Below are 12,500 nucleotides of genomic sequence, written 5' to 3' on the forward strand. Positions count from 1 at the left end.
TCCTGCTGCTGACCGCCAGGAGGCAGAGGTGCCTGTTGCTGACAGCCAGGGGGAAGACGATCCTGCTGCTGACCGCCAGGAGGCAGAGGTGCCTGTTGCTGACCGCCAGGCGGAGGACGATCCTGCTGCTGACCGCCAGGATGCGGAGGTGCCTGTTGCTGACAGCCAGGGGGAGGACGATCCTGCTTCTCACCACCCGGAAGAGGAGGCGTGGAGAAGGGCACCTATTCCCCAGTCGCTGCCAGTGTCCACAGCCGTGGAGGCCTTTCTCCTTCTGCTTCCATGGTCCGTGGTCAAGGAGGCCATTCCCCTGCCAGGAAAATCCGCTTTATTTCTGGTCACAAAATGTAGAAAGATTGAAAAAAAAATAATTCTTTTTATTGAATATTGATGGAAAACATAATTTGTGCGAACAGAAATAATAACGGGAGATTGATTTGATAAATTGTTTTTAAAAAAGGTTTAAACCCATGCCTCTTTAACCCATGCTTTGGAGGGTTAGGGGGCTATCGTGTAGATATAGGGGCAACTTTTAGTTACAGGGCAAAATATTTCAACTTTGCATTGCTTTGAGTAACAAATTAAGATTACTCGAAAGAACTACTTCAGAAAAGGGTGCACGATTTCCTGTTAATTTCAAACACATTTGTCATTTTATAACATCTCAAGTATTCTGTAAACGCATTTATTCACCCACTAAATAAAAACCATGTGTTTAATAGGAGCCTTGAGCCCCTTTTACCCCAAACACTGTCCTTTCACTTACTGGACAGTTATTAAAAAAAACTAAAGTTGGATTTAATGACCTTGAACAAAACTGAAAATTATAAATAAGTATTTTGTCTTAAAATAAATGTGTTTAATTTCAGGGATTCTCATGAGCTACAGAAATGTGAAATATTTTAAAAGTGAATAAATATTGGATTAAATTGCCTCAAAATCAACATTTAGACCCCACACGCAAAGATCTCATGGATCAGGTGTTGCTATTTAGTGTTTTGGGAGAAAGTAAAATGAAATGAGCCTTTTACCCTTTTGTACCCCTCTACACATCTTTAGTTTTGTGTCGATGAAGGGGTACTTGAGCCTTCCTGATTCAGCTGTACTTATTGCAAAAACAGTTGGGAAACACTGTTCTAAAGTATCTCACCACTGTTTACAGAGTGGGAACCCCTTCAAATGATTCAGTGCATCAGGGAGCGGATTTAGATTGAAGCTTGATGCCAGTTCTGATTCTAAAATGTACCGTTTATAACAAATGTGTTTATGATCATTGTTTGTATTGTCTCTTGTGATAAACAAGACACTTTATGAGTCGTATCAGACAGTGATGAGCACTGCTGGATGTGTTCTCAGAACTCGATGCTCACTGACTCGACTGGTGTTGTGGAGGATTTGTAGAGGATGTATGAAGTCAGTTCTCCTCAAGAGTAGAATAGCAACTGTCCTTTTAATAGAATCGCACATGTATTCTTGCACTGATTCAACCGCTCGAGATGTGAATCATCATTCATGTCATGATGTCAACAACATAATGAGAGAATCAATTATTGAAATGAATGTAAGTGCCATCGGCGACTTGAGTTCTATCCGTTTATCTGTATAGTCTTAAGAGCAGCTAACCTCACATCAGCATCATCAACGCTGAACCGTTTCAAACGAACGGATAAAAAACATGTTATGAAAGCTCAGAGTTACATTACTCACATGACTCATTCTGTAACTGGGGGTACATTTCATGTCAACAAAAAAGTACAAAATGAAAGTGTTTCTCAATAAAACAACTATTAGATTAGGTTAATATATGTATTCAGTGTATTAGTTGCAAAACTTAAGAATTAAACACCTTTTTGATATAGTAAAGGAAAATATGTTTTCTCTAGTGAGTTTGTCAACTGTGTTACAGACAATCTGCATCTCATTACTGACAATCTCATTACAGGCAATCTGCATCTCATTACAGACAATCTGCATCTCATTACTTACAGTCTCATTACAGACAATATGCATCTCATTACAGACAATCTCATAACAGACAATCTGCATCTCATTACTTACAGTCTCATTACAGACAATATGCATCTCATTACAGACAATCTCATTACAGACAATCTCATTACAGACATTATGCATCTCATTACAGACAATCTCATTACTGACAATCTCATTACAGACATTATGCATCTCATTACAGACAATCTGCATCTCATTACAGACAATCTGCATCTCATTTCTGACAATCTCATTACAGACAATCTGCATCTCATTATAGACAATCTCATTACAGACAATCTCATTACAGACATTATGCATCTCATTACAGACAATCTCATTACTGACAGTCTCATTACAGACAATCTCATTACAGACATTATGCATCTCATTACAGACAATCTCATTACAGACAATCTGCATCTCATTACAGACAATCTCATTACAGACAATATGCATCTCATTACAGACAATCTCATTACAGACAATCTGCATCTCATTACAGACAATATGCATCTCATTACAGACAATCTCATTACAGACAATCTGCATCTCATTACAGACAATCTCATTACAGACAATATGCATCTCATTACAGACAATATGCATCTCATTACAGACAATCTCATTACAGACAATCTGCATCTCATTACAGACAATCTCATTACAGACAATATGCATCTCATTACAGACAATCTCATTACAGACAATATGCATCTCATTACAGACAATCTCATTACAGACAATCTGCATCTCATTACAGACAATCTCATTACAGACAATCTGCATCTCATTACAGACAATCTGCATCTCATTACAGACAATCTCATTACAGACAATCTGCATCTCATTACAGACAATATGCATCTCATTACAGACAATCTCATTACAGACAATCTGCATCTCATTACAGACAATCTGCATCTCATTACAGACAATCTCATTACAGACAATCTGCATCTCATTACAGACAATCTGCATCTCATTACAGACAATCTCATTACAGACAATCTGCATCTCATTACAGACACTGATTACATGCTACACTTTAATTGACACACATAATTAAGAGCTCTTTTGTCTGTTCTGCCATATGTGCACAATTCTTTTAAAATAATTATAAGAATTTAATGTTTTTGCCGATATTCATGTGATATTTTCAGCACAGTCACGAGTGGGTGTAAAAACATTTGTAATCATAAATCTGCCCTAAATATAGTTTTGGTAGTTTTAAGAGATGTTATGCCAAACTCTAACCCTTGAAGGATATCAGAAGCAGCATTCTTGTATTTGAAATAAAAAATGTTATAATCTGCTGTTCTGTAGTTGACAATGACAGTGAAATATATATATATGCTAAATATAATGACACCGTTTACATAAGCAGATCTCTGTTTTAACCGGCAAAGGAACAATATTTTGTTAATTTAGTCAAATTAATTAAATATCACTTAATCCTTAATCATCATCATTCACACGCATGCACTAGGGCACACACACACACACACACACACACACACACAACCTCAGTGCCCTCTGACACACACAGGCTTAAATTATTACAAAAACTGATCTATGGATAATAATTAATCATCATCAGTGGACATAACAGGGTCAGAACTATGTTATCAAGAGTTGGCGCTGTATGTTCACATGACGCTCATTTCAGCTTATCACGCCTCATACGGCCGACCCACCGGCCCGCTCGGTTCTCCCGATGACCAGTCCACCCCGATCAGCCCCAAAGTGCGTCGACCCACGGGGAAAATACCCGGTATGCCCGATTACCAGTCCAGCCCTGCACATGATGCTGGTCACATGGTTTTGAGAGACACCATTTTTAATTGCAGGGGTGTTTGTTTAATAATATAGTTGACAGAACTTTTGTAAACAGGGTAAAATAAGATATTAAAGTTTCAAACTCAGTATAAAAAATTATATTTTCGGAAGTGTTTATAATTTAAAAATAAATCAAGATCATGTTAACTTCAGACCGACTCACTGCAAAAACGGCCTGTTAAGAAACATCACGGCCACTTCAAACAAAATGAAACCAAATATTTGTGTGATATTATCACATGCTTTCTCTTAAAGGATAAATGGGATATTTCTGAAGATATATGATTATCATCAATGGACATTGAATGTACCCTAAATGATAGAATGAGCCCCAACAGATACAGCTGTGAACACACTCTCATCTCACACCCTGTATGTGCTCGGAGAACAACCGTGAAAACAACGTCTCAACAAGCAAATCTAAAGGTCAAACGTGTCTTTCCCGCTTCAAGTGTTTGTTTGGTTTGGGCTCAGATGATGTCGCTGTTGTCATTCAAAAGAAATCACTCTTCTGTTTCCCTGGAAACCAACAGGGCACAGAGACGACACAGATGAGCTGTTACTTCCGTGTGTCTGTGTTCACGTGTGCGCCGTCTGGGAGAAACCTGAGGGCCTGATGCCACACGGCTCATTCAAACCACAACTGCTGAACCTATAACCACAGATATTTTACTGTGAGGCTTTAGCTGTGATTTTAAGGTGATGATCACTAAATTGTGGTCTCCACTGAGCATATTTACCGCCACAGTGCAGAAACACTTTTTGCTGATGTGTGCAGAAAGAGAAGCATGTTTAAATCAAGACTGTGGCTGCACTACTGAATTATAGGAGATATTATTAGATGATTTATTAAGGAAGTATTGGTTATATTACTGGGGTCTCTGTGGTGTAAACGTATATTACTTCTGCCCCCTTCAGGCTCTTTACGGTCACTACACATACTGTATAATCATTTTAAAACACATCGATGTTCATCTGGACTTTATTTGTGAGAAGCAAATATTTTAAAATGGGTGTGGATGATTTTACGATGACCTGGATGAAGGTAAAACCTTCACAGACTGATAATAATCAAACCTTTTTAAAAAGGCAGTTTTTATGCAGGACAGAGAATTCAATGGCAATTAAATAAAGGTATAAATGGACATTATTGGTGGAGACTTTCATCACCTGTGGATCCTTCACATGTTTTAAGCATAAATGTACTAAGATGCTGTTTGAGAGTTTGGCCATGACAACTTCCTCTTCTTGGTCTATAAATATGAATTTGAATAAAATATAATTTATTCAATAAAATGCACCAAACACTATATTGACATTTATAATAGGGAAATAGTTTTTTCGCTGGGTCTCAGGAACATTTAAGATGACATCATAATAGCTATTAATGTAAAATAACGGCCATTTTCAATCAAAATAATATACAAAAGTTTAACCAAGCACAAGTTGCTTCCATTCAGCGAATACTCATTTTAAATTGGTTCTTTGGCATTTCTAATCAAGGCTGTCATTGTGTTTCCTTCAGGAGATGTCAGTACTGAGCACAGCCTGAATGAAAGTCTTGGACTGACCACGTAGAATCATAAACTATGGGCGGAGAAAACATCACCATCAACGGCAACATCTCAGACATCCACCACATCGCACACAGTCTGTGGGAAGTGGTCACCATAGCAACGGTCTCCGCCATCGTCAGCCTCATCACGATTATCGGGAACATTCTAGTGATGTTGTCCTTCAAAGTGAACAGTCAGCTGAAGACGGTGAACAACTACTATCTGTTGAGTCTGGCATTCGCTGACCTCATCATCGGCGTCTTCTCCATGAACTTATACACCTCGTACATACTGATGGGTTACTGGTCTCTCGGTAGTCTGGCGTGTGATCTGTGGTTAGCTATGGATTACGTGGCCAGTAACGCCTCTGTGATGAACTTACTAGTCATCAGTTTCGACCGATACTTCTCCATTACGAGACCGCTGACGTATCGAGCCAAACGAACGCCGAGGCGAGCGGGCATCATGATCGGTCTTGCTTGGCTGGTGTCCTTCATCCTGTGGGCGCCGCCAATCCTGTGCTGGCAGTATTTTGTCGGTAAACGGACGGTCCCTGACAGGCAATGTCAGATCCAGTTCTTCTCCGAGCCAGTGATCACCTTCGGAACAGCGATAGCGGCTTTCTACCTTCCTGTCTCCGTAATGACCATTCTATACTGCCGGATATACAAAGAGACGGAGAGACGCACTAAAGACCTGGCCGAACTTCAGGGCACCAACTCTTCACCAAACTCGAGCAGCAACGTTCAGCCTCAAAAAACCATCATCAGATCATGTTTCAACTGTAAACAACTGAGCGGCACCTTAAGAGAGAGAAACCAAACGTCCTGGTCCTCTTCAAACCGCAGTAGCGCGCCCAAATCCACCACATTGTCCCACAACGAGTGGTCCAAAACGGATCATCTCGCCAACTTCAACAGCTACGCCTCCTCTGAAGACGAGGAGCGCTCCGTTTCTCCAGGTGTTTTCCAAGCGTCTTACAGACATCCAGATGATAAAGCTGCACCGTCCAGTGAGAATGGACGCTCCAGCAGCAACGATGAGGAAAACTTCTTCCCGAAGAGCAAGAAATGCATCTCGTACAAGTTCAAGCCGGCGTCGAAGGACAACGGTCCACAACAGAACACCAACGGCGACGCAAAAGCCGCCACCTCGTCCGCTGAGTCTGTGAACGCCCCTTCCTCATCTTCATCCTCAAAGCCCATAGATGCCACACTGAAGAGCCAGATGACCAAGAGGAAGAGGATGGTCTTGATCAAAGAGAGGAAGGCCGCCCAGACTCTGAGCGCCATCCTGCTGGCCTTCATCCTCACGTGGACGCCCTACAACATCATGGTGCTCATCTCCACCTTCTGCTCCGATTGCATCCCGCTGTCGCTCTGGCATCTGGGGTACTGGCTGTGTTACGTCAACAGTACCGTTAACCCCATGTGTTACGCTCTCTGTAACAAAACCTTTCAAAAGACCTTCCGCATGCTGCTGTTGTGCCAGTGGAAGAAGAGGAGGGTTGAGGAGAAACTCTACTGGTGTGGACAAAACCCTGCGGCGAGCAACAGGTTAACCTGACAGAAAGAATGAGTACCTATGAATGAGTATTCACGACCTCTATGCTCCAAATTTCCACCCCAAACAAAGAAGGAACTGTATTGGCACCATCTTCGAGGTTTCTTGACAACAGTGGGTGTCTGACATTATTTGAATACAGTATGGAAATTACTCTTGAGAAGACACAGATCTCTTTACAGATCTTTTAAGATCAAACATGGAGTTTTGTGGCTTTCTGTTCATGTCTGCTATTTGAATATAAAGCTTTTATTTTTCGGGGGAAATGGACAAATAGGACTCCTGCTCAGGGCTGTAGACTATAGGAATCTATGTCAGGTGGACGTCAACACAGGAAAGATTATTGCATTTGTCAAACCAATTTTATTGGGTTTTTAATATTGAAAACCTTCAAAAAGTTTCTTGTTTTTAAATCACAACCAGTGGGTCCTATATGAATGAACATTAAATATTCCATCTGATATCAAGATGAGAACAGACAAGACAAAAGCTAACGTAACGGTGGTCAGCTGGTAGATAGCTGTGCGATGTGTGTAAACCTCACTCTCCTGACTTCAAGAGGTGCACTAGCGACTGACGCTAGATGCTGTAGCCTTTAGTCTCCTTGTTAGCGCACCCGCCTCCGATGCCAGAGACGCCCGTTTCGAGTCCCGTTTGCAGCGGGGTGAGCATGGCCGGTTACAGTGGTGCCATGACCCGGATGGGAGTGAGGTTTAGGCGGGGTGAGTGTAACGGGAGTCAGCTGATAGATAGCTGAGCAATGTGTGTAAATCTCACTCTCTTGACTTCAAGATATGCACTAGCGACTGACGCTAGATGCTGTAGCCTTTAGCGTCCTTGTTAGCACACCTGCCTCCTACGATAGAGACGCCCGTTTTGAGTCCTGTTCAGAGCAAGGTGAGCAGGGCCGGTTACAGTGGTGCCGTGACCCGGATGGGAGTGAGGCTTAGGCGGGGTGAGTGTAACGGGAGTCAGCTGATAGATAGCTGAGCAATGTGTGTAAACCTCACTCTCTTGACCTCAAGAGGTGCACTAGCAAATGATGCTAGAGGCTGTAGCCTCCTTGTTAGCGCACCCGCCTCCCATGCTGGAGATGCAAGTTCAAGTCCTGTTCAGAGTGGGGTGACCAGGGTGACCAAGGCCGGTTACACTAACAAATGCAGAGGTGTAAAACTATCTTTTATTCATTGACTAAGTTTCTTGTGTACAGAACAAACAATCATATTATTTGTCAAGGGATTATATTATTTTGTCTTGTTACCGACACAGTATTAAAGGGCTATTGTTGTGTTTGCAGTAACACTATGGGCTTAACATCGATTGTACTCTTGTCAAATGCTTTTTTGTGCCATTATTGTAGAGTAGCTTGGAAATAATGGAAGGAAACGTGCAGATACCCCCAACACCCAGTTTTAAGTGTCTTATTGGCGTTTAGCTCAACATGTAAAGAGGAAGTATGTAACTTCTTCGGTGTTAAAATACTTTTTTCTGTCCCAGAGACAACTTATGTAAGCTATTCATAGATGACTTGTCTCAGTAACTGTAAACACTGTGTCTCTGTGGAGCTATACAAATTCCTGGTTCTTTTGTGTGACCTGCTTAGACCCGCCCCAACAACATTACTCAACCAATGGCGTGAGTTGGGGGGTGGGGACTATGTTACTGTTTGAACAACTGCAGACGAGGGGTGTATTCAGAAATCTGTTTTTGAAAACATTGTTTATTTTTGTAATTCTGCTCTGTGGCGCTTGTGTTGCAGGAATTACACACTTCAGATTTAATTATTTTTAACAATCAGGAGTGTGAAATATTTTATGCTGTCATGTTATTTAATGTTCAGTTAAGTCAAGCTGCTGTGGACAAATGGACCTCTGTAGAAACAAACAGTTTGTCTGAAGGTGCTTTGAAATGAGCGCAACAGTCCCCGCCCACTTTTTCAGCCGTCTTGATTCTGGAAGTATTTTTCCCATCCATTTTTCCTGTAGGGATTTCATAAAATCAATTATAAGAAAGTTGTGCGGCATGAAACAAACCAACCAGCTCCGAGGTGAATCACAACAGTGCAAACTTTAATTTGTAGCAAAAATGTCTTTGAAAATTGGACACGAAACAAGACTGTGTACTTCACATCTTTAATGCGGGAACTGCATCATTCACAGTGCATCATGGGAGTGGGCGGAGCTAGATTCTCTGATTGGTGGATCTCACCTCAGGATCATGGGTAGTGTAGTTCTTTACCAGGAATGCTATCAAACATGATTTTTTTGGTTGAAGTTAAAATAACGCAAACTGATGTCTTCAGCGGGAGCATATAACATCGATTAACGACCTTGGAGCTCACGGTAGATCTGTCTTTAAAGGTTTATAAGTTATCGTTAGAATTATATTCAACTATGGAGAACATGAAGTGGATTTTTACTTCCGGAAACAGACTGTTGCGCTCTATTACAGTGTTCACTTTAAATGTGCAGGTAACAATTAAATAAACTGAGAATGAAGGGGACCCAAAAATATGAGGTTTTACTCTACTTGATGAACTTGTATTGTTTACAGGATTGACAACATATTTTGGTTTGTTATTTCAATGTAACTGCTGACTGTGTGTATGTGTGTGTGTGTGTGTGAGAGAGAATAAGTGTGTGTGTGTGTGTGTGTGTGTGAGAGAGAGAGAGAGAGAGAGAGAGAGAGAGAGAGAGAGTGTGTGGTCTATTATCGGTCTATTCGACCATCTTAGTTATCGGTGTCGACAAAATCCTATATCACGAAATAAATAAATAAATGTCCAATAAATGCATTTCATTTTGGCACCATGTTGCTCCCTAGCAACCGGGCCAATTTGGTTGCTAAGGAGACCTGACTGGAGTCACTCACCACGCGCCCCACCGAGAGCGAGATCCACATTATAGTGACCACAGGAGGTTACCCCATGTGACTCTACCCTCCCTAGCAACCGGGCCAATTTGGTTGCTAAGGAGACCTGACTGGAGTCACTCACCACACGCCCCACCGAGAGCTGAGAACCACATTATAGCGACCACGCAGGAGGTTACCCCATGTGACTCTACCCTCCCTAGCAACCGGGCCAATTTGGTTGCTAAGGAGACCTGACTGGAGTCACTCACCACGCTCCCACCGAGAGCGAGAACCACATTATAGCGACCATGAGGAGGTTACCCCACGTGACTCTACCCTCCCTAGCAACCGGGCCAATTTGGTTGCTAAGGAGACCTGACTGGAGTCACTCACCACACGCCCCACCGAGAGCGAGAACCACATTATAGCGACCACGAGGAGGTTACCCCATGTGACTCTACCCTCCCTAGCAACCGGGCCAATTTGGTTGCTAAGGAGACCTGACTGGAGTCACTCACCACGCTCCCACCGAGAGCGAGAACCACATTATAGCGACTCACGAGGAGGTTACCCCATGTGACTCTACCCTCCCTAGCAACCGGGCCAATTTGGTTGCTAAGGAGACCTGACTGGAGTCACTCACCACGCCCCCACCGAGAGCGAGAACCACATTATAGCTGACCATGAGGAGGTTACCCCACGTGACTCTACCCTCCCTAGCAACCGGGCCAATTTGGTTGCTAAGGAGACCTGACTGGAGTCACTCACCACACGCCCCACCGAGAGCGAGAACCACATTATAGCGACCACGAGGAGGTTACCCCATGTGACTCTACCCTCCCTAGCAACCGGGCCAATTTGGTTGCTAAGGAGACCTGACTGGAGTCACTCACCACGCGCCCCACCGAGAGCGAGAACCACATTATAGCGACCACGAGGAGGTTACCCCATGTGACTCTACCCTCCCTAGCAACCGGGCCAATTTGGTTGCTAAGGAGACCTGGCTGGAGTTACTCAGCACGCTCTGGATTCAAACTCGCGCCTCCAGGTGTGATAGTCAGCATCAATACTCGCTGAGATACACAGACACCCTCCAAAATCAAAGTGATGTCCAATTTTCTCTTTAATTAATTGATCAAAATGGTTCACAAATTGGTGCAAATTATAAATTAGTGAAATCAAATGTATTTTTTAAATTCTAAATCCATTTCCCTTCTCACAAAGGCTGGAAACTCTTGGAAATCCCATGGTCATAAAGGTGTGGGAACCTGTCATGTGCTTTATGTGAGTTTGTATCTTGTCAGTGTGGTTTATTGATGAGAACTGAACTCTGATCAGATCTTCAGAGGACTCGAGTTAGTCTTCATACTGCTGTGAACTGTTCTCATGTGGCATTAGAGGTCAGTATTACACTCTTCAAACATGAACATTGTCTGTTCTTCATTTGTACTCACATGCACATACATGATACAGACACACTTGGCTGTGTCTCGTTTGGAAGGACGCGTTCTCGAGCGTCCTTCCAAATATGAATCGAGGCTGTCTCGTTTCATATATTTTTTTTTTTGTCTTTCTTTTTCAAAAATGTGTATCCATTGTCAATGTATTTTATGTATATACTTAAATGTATACAATTGTTAACGTTTTTTGCATTCCTATTAAAAAAATACATACAATTAAATTATAATAAACGAGACGAGACGAGACAGCCTCGATGACGTATGCGGCCAATAAACGCGACTTCCGGACGGGACACAGCCAAGGAAATAAAAACGTGTTTTAATGTATTTTTTTTTATTATTATTGTCAGGATATAAACAAAAAAAATATACATAAAAATTGCAAGTGTACAGACTTAGATGAATAATGTATTTTAGAATATAAAAAGACAGAAAAGCACACAATATTACGTTTTCAATCAACGTAATAAAATAATTGAAAGAGGTAGCACAGGTTTAATCGGGGTTATTTGAAGGTGGTTTTAATGTATGTACTGTTTGACTGCTTTTTCAAATAAAATAAATAATGGCTTTTTGATTACTGTAAATTCTCCGGTGAGTGTAAATGTTGCAATAAAAGATTAATCATAAAATACTCATTCTTTTTTTTTTGTTGTTGACTTTATAAAAAAAAAAAAAAGAAAACGACACATACTGAAACAACATTGCAATTTTTTATTTTAATTTAATAATATTTAACAATTCTATCCACTGTGCAGCACATGCGGAACTGAGTTAAAAACTGTTACAATGACGTCAGCACCCACGTGACCATGTACGCAGGTCATCTGACGTAAATAAACAGATCATGTGATCGTTTAGCTGACGCGCTAGCTTTAAACTAGCTTTAAACCAGTTAAACTTCTCTACTGTAAACAACAACAGGTTTGTCAGTTATTGTGATCGTTAAAACTATCGATGATTTATTTGATCAAAGTGTGTTATTAGTGTGTTATTAATGTGTTAGTTGAACTCTCTTGTGTTACTGTTCAATAACAAACTCCTGCTGGTTTACTGAGTGCATTATTACTTATTTAGTGTTATTTGGGTGTTTATATGAGTGTTTAATTATCTACAGTAAATGTTTATTTAAAGACGAATTTGTGTTTAATTACAGGTCTATTTGGGTGTAAATGTAAGTGTTTATTTAGCTGTTTAAATGTTTAAATGTGACAGATATTGTGAAAGTGAAATGTGT

At 41.2% G+C, this 12,500-nt stretch overlaps 2 protein-coding genes across 4 annotated transcripts in view; both read left to right on the forward strand.

The window, feature by feature from the left end:
• Nucleotides 1-5,062: 5,062 nt before the first annotated feature.
• LOC127656922 (muscarinic acetylcholine receptor M5-like) lies at nucleotides 5,063-6,953 on the forward strand. The gene is made up of 2 exons (XM_052145480.1): nucleotides 5,063-5,109; nucleotides 5,420-6,953. Exons 1-2 carry the CDS (start codon nucleotides 5,063-5,065, stop codon nucleotides 6,951-6,953), a joined length of 1,581 nt encoding a protein of 526 aa, XP_052001440.1.
• A 5,137-nt stretch (nucleotides 6,954-12,090) lies between these two features.
• Nucleotides 12,091-12,500, forward strand: part of acp7 (acid phosphatase 7, tartrate resistant (putative)) — a 24,835-nt gene continuing 24,425 nt past the window's right edge. Inside the window, exons 1-2 of one of the 3 annotated variants that reach the window (XM_052145492.1) lie at nucleotides 12,095-12,187; nucleotides 12,420-12,437. The gene's annotated coding sequence lies outside the window, so the exon portion shown is untranslated. Of the gene's footprint in view, nucleotides 12,188-12,419; nucleotides 12,438-12,500 lie in introns of all 3 variants that reach the window. The other 2 variants (XM_052145491.1, XM_052145493.1) reach the window with 2 other exon arrangements.

This window comes from Xyrauchen texanus, chromosome 16 (genome assembly GCF_025860055.1).
Source record: "Xyrauchen texanus isolate HMW12.3.18 chromosome 16, RBS_HiC_50CHRs, whole genome shotgun sequence".
Taxonomy (NCBI): Eukaryota; Metazoa; Chordata; class Actinopteri; order Cypriniformes; family Catostomidae; genus Xyrauchen; species Xyrauchen texanus.